This window comes from Panthera tigris, chromosome A1 (genome assembly GCF_018350195.1).
Source record: "Panthera tigris isolate Pti1 chromosome A1, P.tigris_Pti1_mat1.1, whole genome shotgun sequence".
Taxonomy (NCBI): domain Eukaryota; kingdom Metazoa; phylum Chordata; class Mammalia; order Carnivora; family Felidae; genus Panthera; species Panthera tigris.
Window position 1 is genome coordinate 227141321 of NC_056660.1, and position 18817 is coordinate 227160137.

At 41.1% G+C, this 18817-nt stretch overlaps 1 protein-coding gene across 1 annotated transcript in view; it reads left to right on the forward strand.

The window, feature by feature from the left end:
- Nucleotides 1–18817, forward strand: part of DNAH5 (dynein axonemal heavy chain 5) — a 283958-nt gene that overhangs the window by 213065 nt on the left and 52076 nt on the right. Inside the window, exons 57-62 of the mRNA XM_042997483.1 lie at nt 944–1058; nt 1301–1477; nt 5193–5396; nt 9726–9905; nt 13334–13471; nt 18536–18671. Of these exons, the coding sequence (XP_042853417.1) occupies nt 944–1058; nt 1301–1477; nt 5193–5396; nt 9726–9905; nt 13334–13471; nt 18536–18671 (950 nt within the window). The remainder of the gene's footprint in view (nt 1–943; nt 1059–1300; nt 1478–5192; nt 5397–9725; nt 9906–13333; nt 13472–18535; nt 18672–18817) is intronic.

Here is an 18817-nt window from a genome sequence, read left to right on the forward strand (position 1 = left end):
CATCTCACAGTGCACGGGATAGCCCTCTGCAGCAAAGAGTCAGCCCCAAATGCCAATAGTGCTGCGGCTGAGGCACCCTCCTCTCAAGCCTGTTCCAAGGATTAGTCCATGATTGCTAGGAGCTTTGTTTTTGCCCAGTCGAATAAAGTGTTGCCGAGTGTTCATGTGACCTACTACTTGCTATAACACTGAATGACATAATGGCGGAAATAGCGAATTCAGACTGCCTGCCTCCCTCCACTCGTCCTTCTCTGGAATGCTGACGTTCACTGCCTGGGGAATACCCTGCTTCACTGAACTCTGTTCCAGATTTCACTGCTCTGCCCAGCTCTCTTCTGAACACCTATAGCTTCTGCTTGGATATGGCCAGAACCAGCCAGGGATGCTTCATAAGGGACCCTGGGTGGGACATTGGACTGACTGACTCTGAGGGCCCTGGTCTTTGAGGTTGCATTATCTCAGGCCCAGACAGGCAGCATCCCTTCGCAGGGTGGTTCTGATGGCTTCATTCCTTGATTTGTTTCATTCCTTAATCCCAAATCTTTCTTCTTTTAACCTAATTGGTCTTTTTAACAAAACAAAACAGAAGTTATTTATTTTCCTTCCTCCAGATTTGGGTTTCAAGCATTTGAAGTCTCTTGTCACTTAACTAAACTTCATTAGGCCTTTTCCTTCATGATACAGATTCTAGACCCACGATTGTTCTTCATGTTGTGCGGCATCGTAATGGGTTCACTGTCCCACATGCGGTGTGTGGAAAACATATGGACGTGTTTAGTTAGGCATCAACCCTGGATGCATATTCTTTTCGTCAAGCCCTCTTGGATTTGCTATTTGCACAGACCCTCATTTTTCATATACGACCATTGCTGTCTGTGTTAACGAACCAGTGCTTGGAAAACCACAAATTTTAACCATGGCTTGCTTGGATTTTCAATCCTAGAATGAATACTGGATTGGAAAAGCTAAAAGAAGCCTCAGAATCTGTTGCAGCCCTGAGCAAAGAACTAGCAGTGAAAGAAAAGGAGCTCCAAGTGGCCAATGATAAAGCCGACACGGTGCGTGGGCACTCACACGTGTGCCAAATTTGTTTTAAATTCCTGGTAATAAGTGTTAACGACGTATGCATATTCACTGAGTTGTCACCACGAAAGTACAAATTATTTCCAATAGAGTCTAATACTCTTAATCTTACTGGGCAACGGTACCGGACCAACTCAACAAATCAAGGCAAAAATGTGCATTTTCAGCCTGCCAAGGTTTGTTCTGTGAGCTTTTTTCCCCTTCTATATTGAAGTAGGTCTTAAAAGAAGTGACAATGAAAGCACAGGCCGCCGAGAAGGTCAAGGCTGAGGTACAGAAGGTGAAGGACAAAGCCCAAGCCATTGTAGACAGCATCTCTAAGGACAAAGCCATCGCTGAAGAAAAACTGGAAACCGCAAAACCAGCTTTAGAAGAGGCAGAAGCAGCCCTGCAGGTAAATCTGTGTGATATGGCAGGTGTCAAGTTTAGCGCCTGGGAGGAGGGCGAAGGAAAATGAATAACAGCAAGGAAACGCGCTACTGCTCCAGACCAAAGGTCTTCCCTGGAACTATTTCAAGGAATAGTTTCTGCAGGGAGATGTTATTAGCTCCGTATAGATATGGCTTTTGCTACTCCGCATCTCATTTTCTTCACTCCTGAATGATGGGCAGTGTCATAGATTGGCGGTCAGGAGTCCTGGGTTCTCATTTCCACTCTGTCGCCAATAAGCTATGTGACATTGGGAAAGCCACAGAAAATTTCTAAAATAACATTTCTCTCCTCATTCATTGAGGACCCCGGCATGGGTCTGTAAGAGACAACGTTCTCCGAGTGTATCTGTGGATTTTACCCAAATACAGAGCTGCTGACCTAATGTAGCCCGTGAACGGCAGGTTCTGAACAGGTCCCAACTTGCGTGGCAATAGCAGAAATGGCAAAATTAGGAAGGAGGTTGGATTCTGAGAAAATACGATGAGTTTAGTGACATAGGCCCCACCTTAAAGAGCTGGTCCAGTTTCGAAGGCCCAATTTAAGATTTCTGGGGACTCGATTGAAGATTGCCTTTACTTCTGTCTTACTCAGCCACTGCCTTATGTTATTGATTCCTGGTCTAGGAAATGGCTGGAGAAATGAAGCCCTGATGATCTGCCCACAGCTAATTCAAGTTCTAGAACCCCCACTTTGCATGCCTCGTTACTTGACAATGCAAACTTTTTTAATCGCTTCTTTGGCTCACTGCCTTAGACACTTCTAAATCTTTTTTGATCCAAGTTGAGTCTTTTAGTTTCCTGAGCAATATATGAGTTTCTACTCTTTTGAGATAATGAAGATACGGCCGCCTCCTTTGTCCCTCCAACTTTTCACACTACTCTTACTGTGATGTGTCTTCACTTACTGTTTCTGTCTTCCTCCTTTCCCTGGCTAGAGTGTGCTTCTTCATCCTCAAAGCCCCGTGGGTCTTCAGTCTCTTAGACTGGTGGGCTCCTCATCTCCCCCTGCCTCTTTTAAAAAATCAACTTACTGTGGTAGGACTGACATGTGAAAAGCAGGACGTGTATACTGTACACAACTCGGAAGGTTTGGGAATAAATATATACCTTGAAACCATCCCTAACTTCAAGCCCATTGACATGTCCATTACCTCCCAAAGTTTCCGCCGCTCCCTTTAATGCCATTGTTGTTGTTATTGTTTTTCATGTCATAAAAACATTTAACATAGGATCTAAAATCTACCCTCTTAACAAATTCGAAGTATATAATGCAGTATTGTTAACGATAGGCACTGTGCTCTGTAGTAACTCTCCAGAATTTATTTAGCATAACTGAAAACCATCAGCTCCCCATTTTCTCTTCCTGACAGACCCTGACAACCACCATGCCACTCTCTGCTTCAATGAATCTGCCCGTTTTAGATTCCACATGTAAATGGGATCATATTGTTTTTCTATATTTAGTTTATTTTACTTGGCATAATGGCCCCCAGGTCCATCCATGTTATCTCACACGGCAGGATTTCCTTTATTTTTTTTTTAAGGCTGAATAACATTCCATTGAACACAGGCACTCCACACACACATACGCATGCATGCACACACACACACACACACACACACACACACACACACACTCCCTCTCTCTACGTATGTATATATCACATTTCTTTATCCACTCATCCACTGATGACCACTTAGATCGCTTCCATATATCGGCTACTGTAAATAGTGCTGCAGTGAACATGGGGGTTAGATATCTCTTCGAGATCCTGGTCTCCACCCACCCCCCTTTTTGGGGCATTTTGGCTTCTGACTGTGGGTCTCTGATCAATAGAAAGAAGACATTGATAGTGTAAAGAATCTTTTAAATCTTTACTTAACTCATGATACCCCATGGCATCATAGAAAAAGAGCCTATGGTATCTTAGATCATGCTTAAAGGGGTAAATTTTCCCAAGATTTAAAAGGCTTAGCATCTTTTCTGTATTATAACATATTTTTCTTTATCCTCCTAATTTCTTGTTCTCTACCACTAAGATATTCCACATAAACATCAATGCAGAAATGTCTGGAAACAGGGGTAACATGATGGGGTGTATTGGAGAGATTTCCAATAATTTCCTTCATTGGTTCTGCCTCCATTTTATTGCTTCCTTGTGGGCTTTTGAAATCTTGAAATATGGTACTACCAATTTATTCTAAGAAGTTCTAGATCCCCTCAAACTAACCTTTTGGCATCAGGCCACATAAATCTATACAAGAAATAAGGTAAGCACAAAGAATATTTCTCTTCCTATCTCAAAACTAATCTGACTCCAGGCAAACAAACAAAATACCTCCAGATGTTAAATAACTATTATATTGCAAGCGTGTCTAGGAAATTATGTGGCCGTCACACTGCTTTGTCTTCAGAGAAAAGAGGAATCCAATACTTAGCTGAAATAGGTTGAGCTTTAGACATACCTCCCCCCCCAACTCCTTTTACCTGGGCACCCGACATAATTGAGCCCAATTCTGTTAGACAATTTTCTCTTTTAAATCTAAAGTAAAATCAGCATGTCCGGCTCCTTACATCCTTTACTTAACATTTATTTACAACATTTATTTGACCCTACTTTCCCCACTGGCTGCTATTATATTTCTCTCCTTTCTTTTATAGCCACACGTCTCATATAAAGATCTGTCAGCTGTTTCTAGCCCTTGAACACAAATTCTCCTTCACTTCCGGTTGTCTTGCGTCACAAATACGCATCGACTGAAACAAACATTTCCAAAGTATGTAGTTACAGTCCTAAATTCAGTGGGGGTTTTTTTTCTTCATTTTTTTCCCCCAATCCTCAGAGAAAAGGTTATTAGCTTTGATTCCAAGGTCTCTGGTCACCTTCCTTTGATGCAAATGCAATTAAGACAGAAGGTTTTCAACATCTGGAAGGAATGAGTATACACTATTTGTCCCAGAAATAGGACTGTATCAGATTCTTATCTTTAGAATTTTTTCCCATACTTATCCCCATAAAGTGTTTAAGAGACAGAACAGTTAGCAACCACAGTGGGTCTATCTGACTATTAAATAATTTACTCTATCAGAATCTCCGTGATAGAAATGGAACAGGACTTCTCTGAGTTAGTGAAATTCGTATTGCTTAAGTTCCATCATTTAAAGGTCACTTCCACTCAGAAACCTCTAATTATTCAGTCTGTCAGCCCTGGGGCTACCTGCTTGTGTCGGTCCACTGTGACAAGTCTGGGTTGCTAAAGAGAGAGGCAGATTCTTGCCCTACATCACTAATGAGTAAAAAGCACTGCACATTCTGGAGTTTTCCTGGGTTAGAATTCCTCATATCTCCTTGAGTGCTGAGTTTTCTTTTTCTTTCAGATTACAACCCCCTTTTTTTTCTGACACAAAGTGGTCTGTACAATTTTGGAGAAGTCACAGCTCCTTATCTGCTCACCAGTATTTCCCTCACTGTCTCTCTTCTTGCTGTCAGTTTGAATTGTAGAAGTTTGAACTTTCTGGGACATGCGTTTCTTTGGGATTAAATATGCATCTCAACCTTATGACTGCATCCAGCTCAAATACGCTTCCTTTCCTCTCTCAAAATAGCATTGAGAGATTACAGGTTTGTCCACACTTTCTTACCTGAGATTGCACGATGACCTCTTCTCCTCTCACAGACTATCAAGCCTTCCGACATCGCCACTGTCCGCACATTGGGCCGACCACCTCACCTCATCATGAGGATCATGGATTGTGTGCTGCTCCTGTTTCAAAGGAAAGTCAATGCAGTGAAAATTGACCTGGAAAGAAGCTGTACAATTCCTTCCTGGCAGGAGTCTTTAAAACTCATGACCGCAGGAAACTTTTTACAGAACTTGCAGGTTGGTAGTCCAGTAACGTTGGGATGACAGGGGACTCGGACTTTGTTAGAGTATCTGAGTCCTTTAATAGAATAAGTTTCTGAAAAGGTTTTGCTGTACATACACATTTTTCCTTATTAATTTTTTTGCCATATTTATTGAGGTAGAATGACATAAAATTCTATATATTAAGGTGTACAACTTGATGTTTAGAGATCTGTATACACTATGAAATAATTGCCACAGTCAAGCTAAAGTAGCCATGACCTCACAGTTACCATTTTCTTTTCCGTTCTTTTTTTTTTTTTTTCTTGTTTTGTGGCGAGAACACTTAGAAAATTTCAACTATACAATGTTGTTGACTCTATTCTTCTTACTGTACCTTAGGTCTCCAGAACTGTTTCTTCTTGTATCTTGATACTCTGTATGCCTTGACCAACATCTCTCCTTTCTCCTCTCCCATCCCTGGCAACCAGCATTCTACTCTGCTTCTGTGAGTTTGACTATTTTAGATTCTATGTATACGTGAGACAGGCAGGGTTTGTCTTTCTGTGTCTGGATTATTTCATTTAGCACAATGTCCTCCACAAATGGCAAGAGTTTCTTATTTTTAAAGCCTTAATAATATTCTACTTACATATGTTGAACATATATTTAAGTATTTTTTCAGAGCAGAATTTTCTTTTCCAAATATAAGACATTAGAGCTTTAAAAATAAGCATGAGATGGGGTGCCTGCATGGCTCAGTCAGTTAAGCGTCTGACTGTGACTCAGATAATGATCTCACAGTTCATGGGTTCAAGCCCCACGTCAGGCTCTGTGCTGACAGCTCAGAGCCTGGAGCCTGCTTCAGATTCTATGTCTCCCTCTCTCTCTCTGCCTCTCCCCTGCTCTCTCTCTCTCTCAAAAATGAACAAATGTTAAAAAATTAAAAAAAAAAGCATTAGAACCTCTCCTGATAGATTGTAGGCATACTAAAACATCATCAGTGACCTATTTCAATAGAAGTTTAAAAAATCATTTTAAGAAAGCAAGACATATGTGCATGTATTGTATACATATGAATACAAATATATGTGTATTTATATTTTGCAAGTCTCAGTAGTAATTTTTTGAGTAGTAATTTGCATGTTTTTAATTTTGAGGTAGAACTTACATATGATAAAATGTACAAGTTTTAAGTATACAGATTAATGAATATTTACATATATGTATACCTGTTAATGAACACTGAGATCAGGATTTGTATTTCCAGACCCCGGAAATCTGTCTTGTGTCCCTACCTCGTCAATAACTCCCCTAGGGTAACTATTATTCTCATCTTTATCCTGATAATTAATTTTGTTGGTTTTGAAATTTACATAGGCGAATTGATATCACGTGACCTCCTGTGTTAAATTCTTTTATTCAACAAGTCTTTGAGATTCATTCTTATTGTTGCAAGGGCAGTATTTCATTCTTTTTTTTCATTGCTATATAGCAGTTCAGTATATGAAGCAGCGGTGTGTGCTAAATATTTAAAAACAACTGGTTCTCCGGGGAGTAAAAAAGGAAAAAAAAAAAAAAAGAAAAAGTCTGATTTGTAGTGTTTGCCAATTTCCATGGCATAAGTATCCCCACAATGGCCAGTTGCAAACTACCGAAATGATCTTGCTGAATGCAGCTGGGGGAGAGGTGTGTAAGCAGTATCGTTTCCCACTACGTAGGTACAATGGATATAAATGCCCTCAGAAACATAGATAGTAAAATGTAGTAAGAGAATGTGATTACTTTTATTGTATATTCTTTTTATTGTAAATAACATTTGTCTAATTATAAGTTTCTATAATTTAACTTTTAAGAACAGTTCTATTTCACAACCTATTTGCAAAACTCCTAAACATTTAGTAATGGTTTCCAATGAGCTTGTATGAGCCAGCACAGTGTGAAATGCTGTAATATGTTTCAATTTATTTGTCCACTGTACTGTTGATGGGTTTGGGGGTTGTTACTAGTTTTTGGCTATTATAAATAAAGCTACTGTGAATATTGGTCTACGGGCCATTTGGTGGGTATATTTGAATTTCTATTGGCTCTGTACTCCAGGAATGCAATTTCTGGGTCTTATGTTATCCTTTTTAAAAACAGATGGAAATATTTTTGATAGAAGTATAGTTGACTTACACTATTACATTGATTTCAGGGGTACAACACTGTGATTGGACAACTGTATACATTATGCTATGCTCACTACAAGGGTTTAAACAGCTTTATAGATAGTGCCAAAGAGCTTTCAAAAATAGCTGTGTCCTTTTACACACCCACCAGCAGTGTGTAAGTTGTTCTACATCTTAACTATTTTCTACTTTTCACTATTCTGATGGGTTTGCAGTACTGTTTTATTAATGTGGGTTTAGTTTGCATTAGACCTGGTAAGTAATGATGCTGAGAATCTTTTCAACAGTTTATGAACCTCTTGGGGATTCCTTTGTTAAGTACCTGGTAAGGTCTCTTGTCTGTTTAAATTTTTTATTGATGTGTAGTATTTCCTTATAAGAAACATGAGTAATTTGTCATTTATATGTTTGCAAATATCTTCTCCCACATTCTGCCTTGGTTGTTCATTCCGTTAAGGGTGTCCTCTGATAAACAGACATTCCTCAGTTTGATGTAGCCCAATTTATCAATATTTTCCTAGGAGTGCTTTCTGTGTTCTGTTCAGGAAATCTTTGCCCTCCCTCTAAGGCAGAATAAGTGTTTCTATGTTTTATTCAAGAAGTTTTATTGTTTTATCTTTCATATTTGGACCGTGACACAACTAATGGGGAATACCAAAGTCACATCTGTTTCCAAAGCAATAACCTTCATGCTGTCTTTCATTCAGTTTTCAATTCCACATGCCCAAGTGTTGTGAGGCTAGAGCGTCTTGTGAGGCACCTTACAGCAGCTGTAACAGTGAGCAGCTTATGAAACTGGTGGCCATACAGACTTGTCCCAGATAATTAAAACGTGGCACTCTATGACATAAGTTGTCACCAAGAAGGAGTCACAGGTGGTGATGAACTCTGAGCATATGTGAAATGACAATGGTGACCGAGGAGATCAAGGAGTTTTCACAGAAAAGTGCAACAGTGGCATTGGACTTCTCATGGGATCTTGGCAGGCGACTCCAGGCTCCTGCCCTATGTGCCTGGTGGCAGGGCCACTGCTCTTGGAAGCTTCCTCGCCATTTGCCTTTTGTCAGCATTGCCCTTCTGCTGCTCCCAAATATTCTTCTGAGTTTTCTTCTGCCCTCATCATTTCTCCAGGCTCATAGAAGAAACTTGCATTGGAGGTTGTCTGAATGGGAGTGTGTGTGCTCTGCCCTGTACCGTGCATGTTCTGTGGAAGCTTTGATTTACAGGCGCCACATTCCTTTCTACTTGGAGAAATCGAATCATCTTCTTAAAATTTTTTTAATGTTTTATTTATTTTTGAGACAGAGAGAGACAGAGCATGAGTAGGGGATGGGCAGAGAGAGAGGGAGACACAGAATCCAAAGCAGGCTCCAGGCTCTGAGCTGTCAGCCCAGAGCCTGACGTGGGGCTTGAACTCATGAACCGTGAGATCATGACCTGAGCTGAAGTCAGACCCTTAACTGACTGAGCCACCAAGGTGCCCCTACTCAGCTTCTTTTAGATGTCAAACACCACTCGAGGAAGGTCCAGTTTCATTGTTTGGCCAGTCTTCTCTTGATGCAGGAAGGCATTCTTAATCCACTTATGCTACTATTTTTGAATCTTATCCCTTCAGAAGCTAACAGTTCTTTCATATTCTGGATAATTCTATGATTAAAAATTAATTCATTGCCCTCAAGACCGAATGTCCAAGTAGTTACCTTCGTATTTCAGATGAGTTTAATAGAACCTCTGTTTGAATGCATTAAGCATTTAGTTGCTGCTAAATGCTAAACATATTTTGTCTGCAGGCTGAAAATACCAGAGTGTATTTGTTTTCCATTATTGATTTTATGGGCTTACAATCCACCTATTTAGGATTAATGACACGAACATGTTATTGCTTTGGAAATTTTAATAACCATGTTAGTATTCATCGCCTAAATAATTTACTCCTTCCCTGGATCCTGGAACATTTATTTAGGGTTGGTATCTCTTGTTCACAGAAGATAAAGAATGCTCCGACTTCTTCGCTGTCACTGCTTCCTCTGTTTTCAGTTTCAGGACTTTTGTCCAATATCCTGAAATATCAACAAAATATGATGTCGTTCATTCATTCCTTAGTTCAACAATTTCAATGGCATTGTGAGCACAATGTGAATGTGGCCTCATGGAAAGAAGCATTTTGACTTAATTTTACTCTTTTCTTTCATAGCAATTCCCAAAAGACACAATCAATGAAGAAGTGATAGAATTTTTGAATCCTTACTTTGAAATGGCTGACTACAACATCGAAACTGCTAAACGCGTATGTGGGAATGTAGCTGGTCTTTGTTCCTGGACCAAAGCCATGGCTTCCTTCTTTTCTATAAACAGAGAAGTGTTGCCTCTAAAGGTGAGCCCCCTAGCTGGAACTGTGTGATGTGCGCCTGCAAGGGCGCTCAAGGCCAACTGGCCTTGTCTTCTCAGAGTGTACAGTAACCTTTGGCCTCTGGTGTTATTGTACTCAAGTCCACAGGGAGAGCAAGGGACAGAACTGCCGAGCACAGGACATTTCTCTTCTCTGTAATAGCACTCCAGTTCAGAATTGTACAAGTCGAAGCATGGACTTTCTACAAGGGCGCCATGTTGACGGTGGGCTGCTGGATATTTTTCCTCCACAATGTTAACTTGGAAAAAAGAAACACAGAAAACCATAGCGTAGAATACCCTGATAAATGTCCTGCCGGGAATCTTACAACCGAGGCAGGGTTGGCACACCATTGGTGGCCGGTGTTGGTTGCAAGGTATGATGTGGTATTCCCTCTTCTCTCCTTTACCTCAGGAAGGAAACTGAATGTTCTCTGTTCTTTAATGTGATTTGAGAATATGCCTGTTTTCCTTCGAGTAATTGCATTTTTAAGCTTCATATGTGCACGCTCCCCCACCACCACTGACAGTCTCTGGCAGATGCAGAGGCAAATGCATGTTTTGAAAATAGACTACCGATGGCTCCAAGATCACACGTGTGGCCTGGTGGATTATTTCACTTTTGTGTAACTTGGATCTCTCTCAACCATCGACTAAAATCCACTTATGTTTATAAACTACCCAAGGAGCTTAATAATCATGATAAAAATAATTGAGAGTGGCAAGAAGACAGGGATAGAGTTGCAAATCTGATTTTATTTTCTAATTGTTACCATACCAGGGTCATTTACTCAGTGGCTGAGGCCCCTTGGGGTCCTAGGGCAACTTAAAAGAACAAAGATTTACTTGGCTCAGAGAACTTTAGAGGACGTAAATGATGTCATTTTGTCAACATTATGAATTTGGGAACCATTTGAAGACTCCAGCATAGCTTAAAAATGGACATTCTGATGTTGACGAATTAGAAGCACCATATCAAGCGCAAAACGCAGAGCATCCTTTGCAAATGTTTCGAGTGAGTGAGCATACAGTGTCTTTAAGGGAATTACTGTTGAATGCACGACGGGTAGCTTTTGTTGTAATTGTTTTTTAAACAAAATGAGCTGAAGTCAGTAGCAAATAATGGCCATTCTAAACAAGGCTTGCATGAGAACAATGAAATCCCCTCTTCAATTCCAGTACATTTCAGCCTCCGCCCGGTCCCAGGACAATCCAGATCATGCAGTAGGAAGTGAAGACCGTCACGAGGGGGAGCCTTTTACTTGCTTCTAGAAACTCTGCTTTTCTTTCTGAGCAGTCAGTCCTGGAAGTGACCTCCTGAAGTGCAATGAGCACCCAGCCTCTGGGAGCCTTGAGTGCATCAGGTCCCCGCTAATGTTCAGTCCTGAAAATAACTGCAGTTACAGAGAGCCTCTGTCTGGACCGCTTAGGGAGCCGGGGAAGATAGAGGGAGGGAGTGCTGGTTGTCAGACGGGTGAATATGTGAAGCAACACAGACTCCCGCCTCTGACTTCGTGTGTCCTTGGAGGGGCTTCCCCCGTGAGCCCCTGCTTCCTGAATGGGGACAGATTAAGGACACTTTCCTTCATTGCCAGCTGGAACCTCCTCAACATTGAGCCATGATGGAGACCCTGGGGGGGGGCTGCTTTCCTTTATCCCGCAATCCCTGTAGACGGGCCAAGTGACCTCTCGTAGAGGAAAACTTAAATACCGGCTACAACAATGGCGATTTAGACTTTACTCAATTTAATGATAATGAGATTTCTCCTTGAAAACCATGAAAACCATGAATATCAGTCCATATAAACAGAATGTTTAAGAACAGTAGAGCCTTAAATATTAAACTTGGACAAAAATATCTATTTTTTTAAAAGTTTATTAATTTTTGAGAGAGAGAGAGTGGGGGAGGAGCAGAGCAAGCAGAGGACGGAGGGTCTGAAGCAGGCTCTGCACTGACAGCAGAGAGCCTGATGTGGGGCTCAAACTCACGAACCATGAGATCGTGACCTGAGCCAAAGTCGGAACTTAACCGACTGAGCCATCCAGGCGCCCCTCTTTTAAGCCACCGCAACAGGTGCAGTTTAGAGCTGACCTGAGAAAAAAAATGTCCCAAGAGTGAGATCCTTTCTAAACTGTAGTTGTTAAGCCTGTCATTGGTTCTAGTAAGTAATGGAACTTTGAATTTCTCTTAAAGAATTACTCTGCCAAAGTTTGGGAGCCTGAGGTTTCCAGATAGGAAAATGATTTTACTTCCAAAAAACTTTTTCAAGGTAATCTTTTCTTCTGAAACAGCCCAGAAAGAATGTGGCCCTTATAGCGGATTACCCCATTAAAGTCAAGTTTAACATTTTGGAGACTTAAAAAGGAAAAAAAAAATTGATTTCAAAAAATTAGTTACAACGTCTAAATTCCTGTATGCATGGGCTATTTTCTACATCTCTTTTGCTCAAATTGCTTTTGAATATGTCTTTTGAGTCAAATTTAGTAGCTTCCTTAAAACATATACTTTTGATTAGTCACAGCTCAAGGTACCAATCGTTTTAAGGAAGGCGAACGATATATGAAAACTACGGCAACTACATCAAGATCACCACGACTCACAACATTTATTTTTAGTGAATAATCATGTTCCATCCTTTATCTCGGTTTAACATTCTCATCAACAGTGAGGAGTCCTACTAGGCAGATGCTTCTTAATATTCTGGTTTTTCTTTCTCTACAGTTCTTAATATTACAATGTGCTCTAAGGTACCTATATGCATTTAATATTGCAATGCTCTCATCTCAGGACTGGCAAACTCTGGCCCACAGGCCAAATCTAGTCCAAACCTGTATTTGTATGGCTTGTGAAATAAGGAGAATTTTTACATTTGTTCTTTTTTTTTTTAACTTTATCTATTTTGACAGAGACAGAGATAGCATCAGTGGGGGAAGGGTAGAGAGAGAGAGAGAGAGAGAGAGAGAGAGAGAGAGATTCCCAAGCAGGCTCTGCGCTGCCAGCACAGAGCCCAATGCACGACTCAAACTCACGAAGCCATGAGATCATGACCTGAGCCAAAACCAAGAGGCGGACGCTTCACTGACTGAGCCACACAGATGTCCGGAATTTTTGCATTTTTACATGGCTTTTAAATAAGTGCCTGAACAATAGCCTTGATTTTGCCTCTTACCCAAAATGTCTAAAATATTTACTATCTGACACTTTAAAATTCTCTGACTTCTAATGAATTATAATTTTCTGCTTAGAAACATTTGTATCAAGTCCACATTAAGGTTTGATCTTGACTGAATGCAGCTTGAGAAGACTCTAGGGGTAGAACAGAGAAGAGATATGAGCACTGCCGAGTTCTCCGACTCTGAGATGCTGGCGGCTTGGTTTGCCGTGCATCCTTCACCTTGATGTGTCCTGTGCAGGCCAACTTGGTGGTGCAGGAGAATCGCTACGTCTTAGCCATGCAGGATCTGCAGAAGGCCCAGGCCGAGCTGGACGACAAGCAAGCAGAGCTCGACGTGGTGCAGGCCGAGTATGAACAGGCCATGACTGAAAAGCAGGTAACTGTCCTGTGGCCTGGGAGGGACCTTCGTACACCAACGTGGCTCTTGTAAACCCTTTGTTCCTTTGCTGCCTTCTCTCTCCAAGGGTTTGGTTCCCAGAAGGGATTGATTTTGCGTACACACGATACATATACAACATATAATCCCTCACTAAGCCCTGGAGTTTGTTCCTAACACACGCCAGGGTCCTTGTTGAGAGGTCAGGATGGTCAGCCAAGATAGGAGTAGGTTCTGGAACATAAACATTCTGAGTCTCCTTACTGATGGCAATGGCACAGCACCTCATGAGGCACTTTCTGTTATGGTTTTCAAATCCTGACCTCCCACTTCATCTCATTTAACCTTTGAAACAATTTTGCAAGGGATGCAAGGTGGATATTTTAATTCTCACTTTGGAGATAGGAACTGAGGTCCAGAGGGTGGCTCCGGGTCTTGGGCTGGACAGTCTGGACTAGACCTTGCCCTTCTGGTGTCCACTCCACCGTCTTCTCAGCCCGTGCATACTTTGCAGCTGGAGGACCTTTCAGAAGCTGGGTTCATACATTTCTGAGCCACTAGGCAACAACAACTTCTTTATCTTACTTATCCTAATTCCAGTTCCACTGGGGACTCTTTGCTGCTGGAAATGCAGGCAGCGTTAATGCAGACCTAGCGTAGCTTATGCTACAGAGCTCCTCACTTGTCCAGGCTTCTAGGAGCTGGGGTTCCTGGGATTTGTAGTGTTTTAGGGGAAGGGAAACCGGGTTATGACTGGCAAGCATTTGTGTATAAGCATAGAGAAAATGCCTAGAAATTTCAGAGGAAAGGCACCAGAGTTTCTAAGTCACCAGGACTTTGTAGTGATTTTTTTCCCTCTCAGTCTAAATACATAGGGTTCACTTGGGTGTTTTGTATTTGTGAAAAAATCTCTAATTGTCTTCTTTTTAAAAAAAATTTTAAGTTTATTTGTTTGAGACAGAGATAGAGCAAGCAGGGGAGGGGCAGAGAGAGAGGGAGACAAATATTCCCAGGCAGGCTCCATGCTGTCGGCAAAGGGCCTGATGTGGGGCTTGAACACACAATCTGTGAGATCATGACCTGAACCTAAACCAAGAGTTGGACACTTAGTCCACTGAGCCACCCAGGTGTCCCTCTAATAATTTTGTTAAAGTGGACTGCCCCCCCCCGCCCCAGGTTATATAAGCTTCTGGCCCCATAAAATCTGTATCTGCCTCTGATAAATCCTGTATTTGTTAATAGGAGGTAGATTCGCTCTGTTCTTTCCTTGATGATTTTCTGGAGTTTCCTCCTGCCCCTTCTCAGTCCTCTCTTGTCAGGATTGAGATTCCTGCTCTGGTAGTCCATTCTCTTATGGGAGTCCCAGCAAGGGAACTTAGATAAACACTTCAGTTTCACTATATGCAGAACGAGTGATACTTTTGCTTAAAGATAAATCGCCGGAAAGCAAAATAAGAGCTTTTTAGAAATTTTAGAGAAGTAATTATGTAACCTATTTGGGTTTGTTAATTATGCTCTGTGAGATTCACTTATCATAATATAAGGAGACAATTAGCATCACAATTTGAAAGCGCCTACTTCAGAAACTATGGGGAAGGCATGCTCATTTCTACCACGTTGGACCCTCACCTATGTTGGGAGGTGCTACTGAATACACTAAAAATATTTTACGCCTCATTTTATTACGTTTCAGTTGTAACATTTTTGCATTAATTCATTCAATATGCTTTTTTGGTTTTGAGCGTCTGCTGTTAGGACCGTACAAGACCTGCTCCCGTAGAGGTATGGCTCTGACTTGAAAACTTGTTTCAACAAATGTCAAGCTTTTAAATTAAAAAAAAACACAAAATCTGGCTGTGAGTGTATCTACCTCCCACATGCTGGAGTGAATCTGACCGTTAGGCTTTTTGTGACTCCTTCCTCCTGCATAGGGCTCCTTGAGAGTCCAGGAGGCCTACAGGCTTATGGAAGGCAGGGAGGGGCAGGGCACCCAAGCCCACAGTTCATCATGGTCAGATGGATAAGCTCACGACTCAGGCCTGTGTGTCCCCTGAAGAAGTGTGTGCCCTGCTCCTCTCTGCACAGGGCAGTGCCTTTTTGGGGACCCATTTCCCTAGGCCCTCTGGACAGCTAGTCACTCTCTGGGAGTACTAACAGACAGTGGGCTGGGACACTGCCCGAAGAACCCAGGGGACTCTGCTCCCTGCCCCCGCCAAGCTCGGGGGTGGGTGGGGGGGAGCTGCTTTAACGCTCATGAATCTGCTCCTCTCTCTTCCCTGTACCCTCATCCCCTAAAGGAGTGTGGGGTCCCAGAAAAAAAAAAGCCAGAGAGGAGGGCCCTGGCCATTTTCTTATTTGGCCAATGGGGAGTTGGGATGATGAAATTCAGGAAGACAACCTGATCTTTTTTTTTTAAAGTGGATTTATTTTGAGACAGACAGAGAGAGTGCAAGCAGGGAAGGGGCAGAGAGGGAAGACAAAGAGAATCTCAGGCAGGATCTGCACTGTTAGCTCAGAGCCCGGCCTGGGACTTGAACTCTTGAACCGCGAGATCATGACCTGAGCCAAAATCAAGAGTCTGACGCTTAACCAACTGAGCCACCCAGGTGCCCCAAGACAACCTAATCTTAAAAATAGCTTTTACATGAAATGTTTGTTTTCAGAAATAAGTGATGCAATGTCATACTTCCCAGCTGATATCTTTCTTCTTGGGGAGAAACAAACAAATATGGGCCATATAGACGTGGGGGTGCACCCCAGCTGGGTTTTAGGTTTTCTGCATTAACTCTAGGGGGAAAGGAAAACAGAGCAGACTAGAATCCCAGAGAACAAACTAGAATAAATATCTTGCTTTTGAAAAACACTGTATTGGGTTGTTATTACAAAAGCAACTGGTGTTCGTTGCAGAAAATACACGTAGGTAATCCTGGAAATGAACTCTAAAAGTTGATTTTATTTTTTTATTGTTTTTTTTTTACTTTTATTTTTTAACGTTTATTTGTTTTTGAGACAGAGAGAGAGAGCATGAATAGGAGAGGGTCAGAGAGAGGGAGACACAGAATCCGAAACAGGCTCCAGGCTCTGAGCTGTCAGCACAGAGTCCGACGCGGAGCTCGAACCCACGGACCGCAAGATCATGACCCGAGCCGAAGTCGGCTGCCCAACCGACTGAGCCACCCAGGCGCCCCTAAAAGTTCATTTTAAATAAAGAGCAAAGTATTTGCTGTCTGAACATATTCCTTGATTTACATATGTTTTAAAAATATATGCAAAATATAACATTTAAAAATATAATTCAACACATAACTGCTTTATAAGTTGAATTTTTAACTTAGTCATATATCATGAATATCTTTCTTAGTTATAAAAATTTTCACAAGATAGTTTTTAATGGCTTCAGAGTATTTTTATTCACTGGCACACCAAAATTTATTTAAATAATGCTCTATTTTATTAGACATTTAGCATATGTAACATATAAATATATACTATATTATGTGTAACATATACATATGTTTTATTTATTTTTTATTTTTAAAAAAAAAATTTTTTTTAAACGTTTATTTATTTTTGAGACAGAGAGAGACAGAGCATGAACGGGGGAGGGGCAGAGAGAGAGGGAGACACAGAATCGGAAACAGGCTCCAGGCTCTGAGCCATCAGCCCAGAGCCCGACGCAGGGCTCGAACCCACGGACCGCAAGATTGTGACCTGAGCTGAAGTCGGACACTCAACCAACTGAGCCACCCAGGTGCCCCTAAAAGTTCATTTTAGATAAAGAGCAAAGTATTTGCTGTCTGAACATATTCCTTGATTTACATATGTTTTAAAAATATATGCAAAATATAACATTTAAAAATATAATTCAACACATAACTGCTTTATAAGTTGAATTTTTAACTTAGTCATATATCATGAATATCTTTCTTAGTTATAAAAATTTTCACAAGATAGTTTTTAATGGCTTCAGAGTATTTTTATTCACTGGCACACCAAAATTTATTTAAATAATGCTCTATTTTATTAGACATTTAGAGTATATAACATATAAATATATACTATATTATGTGTAACATATACATATGTTTTATTTATTTATTTATTTTTTATTTTTAAAAAAAAAAATTTTTTTTTAAACGTTTATTTATTTTTGAGACAGAGAGAGAGCATGAACGGGGGAGGGGCAGAGAGAGAGGGAGACACAGAATCGGAAACAGGCTCCAGGCTCTGAGCCATCAGCCCAGAGCCCGACGTGGGGCTCGAACTCACGGACCGCGAGATCTTGACCTGAGCCGAAGTCAGACGCTTAACCGACTGAGCCACCCAGGCGCCCCCATATACATATGTTTTAAATGAACTTCAGTGACTGGTCCTGTAGCTAAATCTTTAACTATTCCACTATTACTTCATACATATAAGTCTTTATAAGTAGAATTAGCAGTTGTCTCAGAGAGAGGCCCATTTGTTTCTAAGAACTGAGCACTGAGTGGCCACAGCATGTGGAAGTCTGGGTCAAGTCTTTTATTGCCATGCAGAGCGCCAGGGAGGGACTAGCTGAGCGAGGTGTCACTGGGATTGGTGAGCGAGCCTCAAAACACCACAGTCTGGGGATAATCTGAAGTTTCACCTAAAGAAAAAGGAGAAGTGGAGTTAGATAAGGCAATAATGGTGCTAGAATTTTAACATGAGAAGTATTCCTGATTTTCAAGCAAAGATATGTATTTTTTTTACTTTTCTTTGTGCTTTATGAGATTAGTAAGTATGCTTGTATTTTATTTCTATTCTTATAGGGAAGTCATAAATGATGCAGATCTCTATTATCTCTTAGTTATTAACACGTGGGGAGAGTCTGACCCGTTGGCTTGGGACCCTACATGAAGGTTTATAAGAGACAGTCTTTGGCTGACACAGGCACAAAGGCATTGAATCTTATGCTTCCTAGGAAATAAATGGCTCCCGGGTCTCAGAAGGGCAGATAATATATAATGGTTTAAAATCATATTTTTGAGCCAGAGGCTGTATTTTTCTGAACATGAATTTCCTTCTGATTATGGCCCTTTTTAGACCTTGCTCGAAGATGCCGAGAGGTGCAGACATAAGATGAAGACCGCCTCCACACTGATTGGTGGCTTGGCAGGAGAAAAGGAAAGGTGGACGGAACAAAGTAAAGAGTTTGCTGCACAAACAAAAAGACTTGTAGGTATGTATGCAAGTTCCTTTACTGATCAGATTATATGTTGACCACGGTAGGGAGTTAGCAAAGTGGAACTTTTATCAGAATACAAACCAACATTCTAGTACTTCAAATTCCTGTGTGTGTCTGTGTGTGTGTGTATGTGTGTGTGT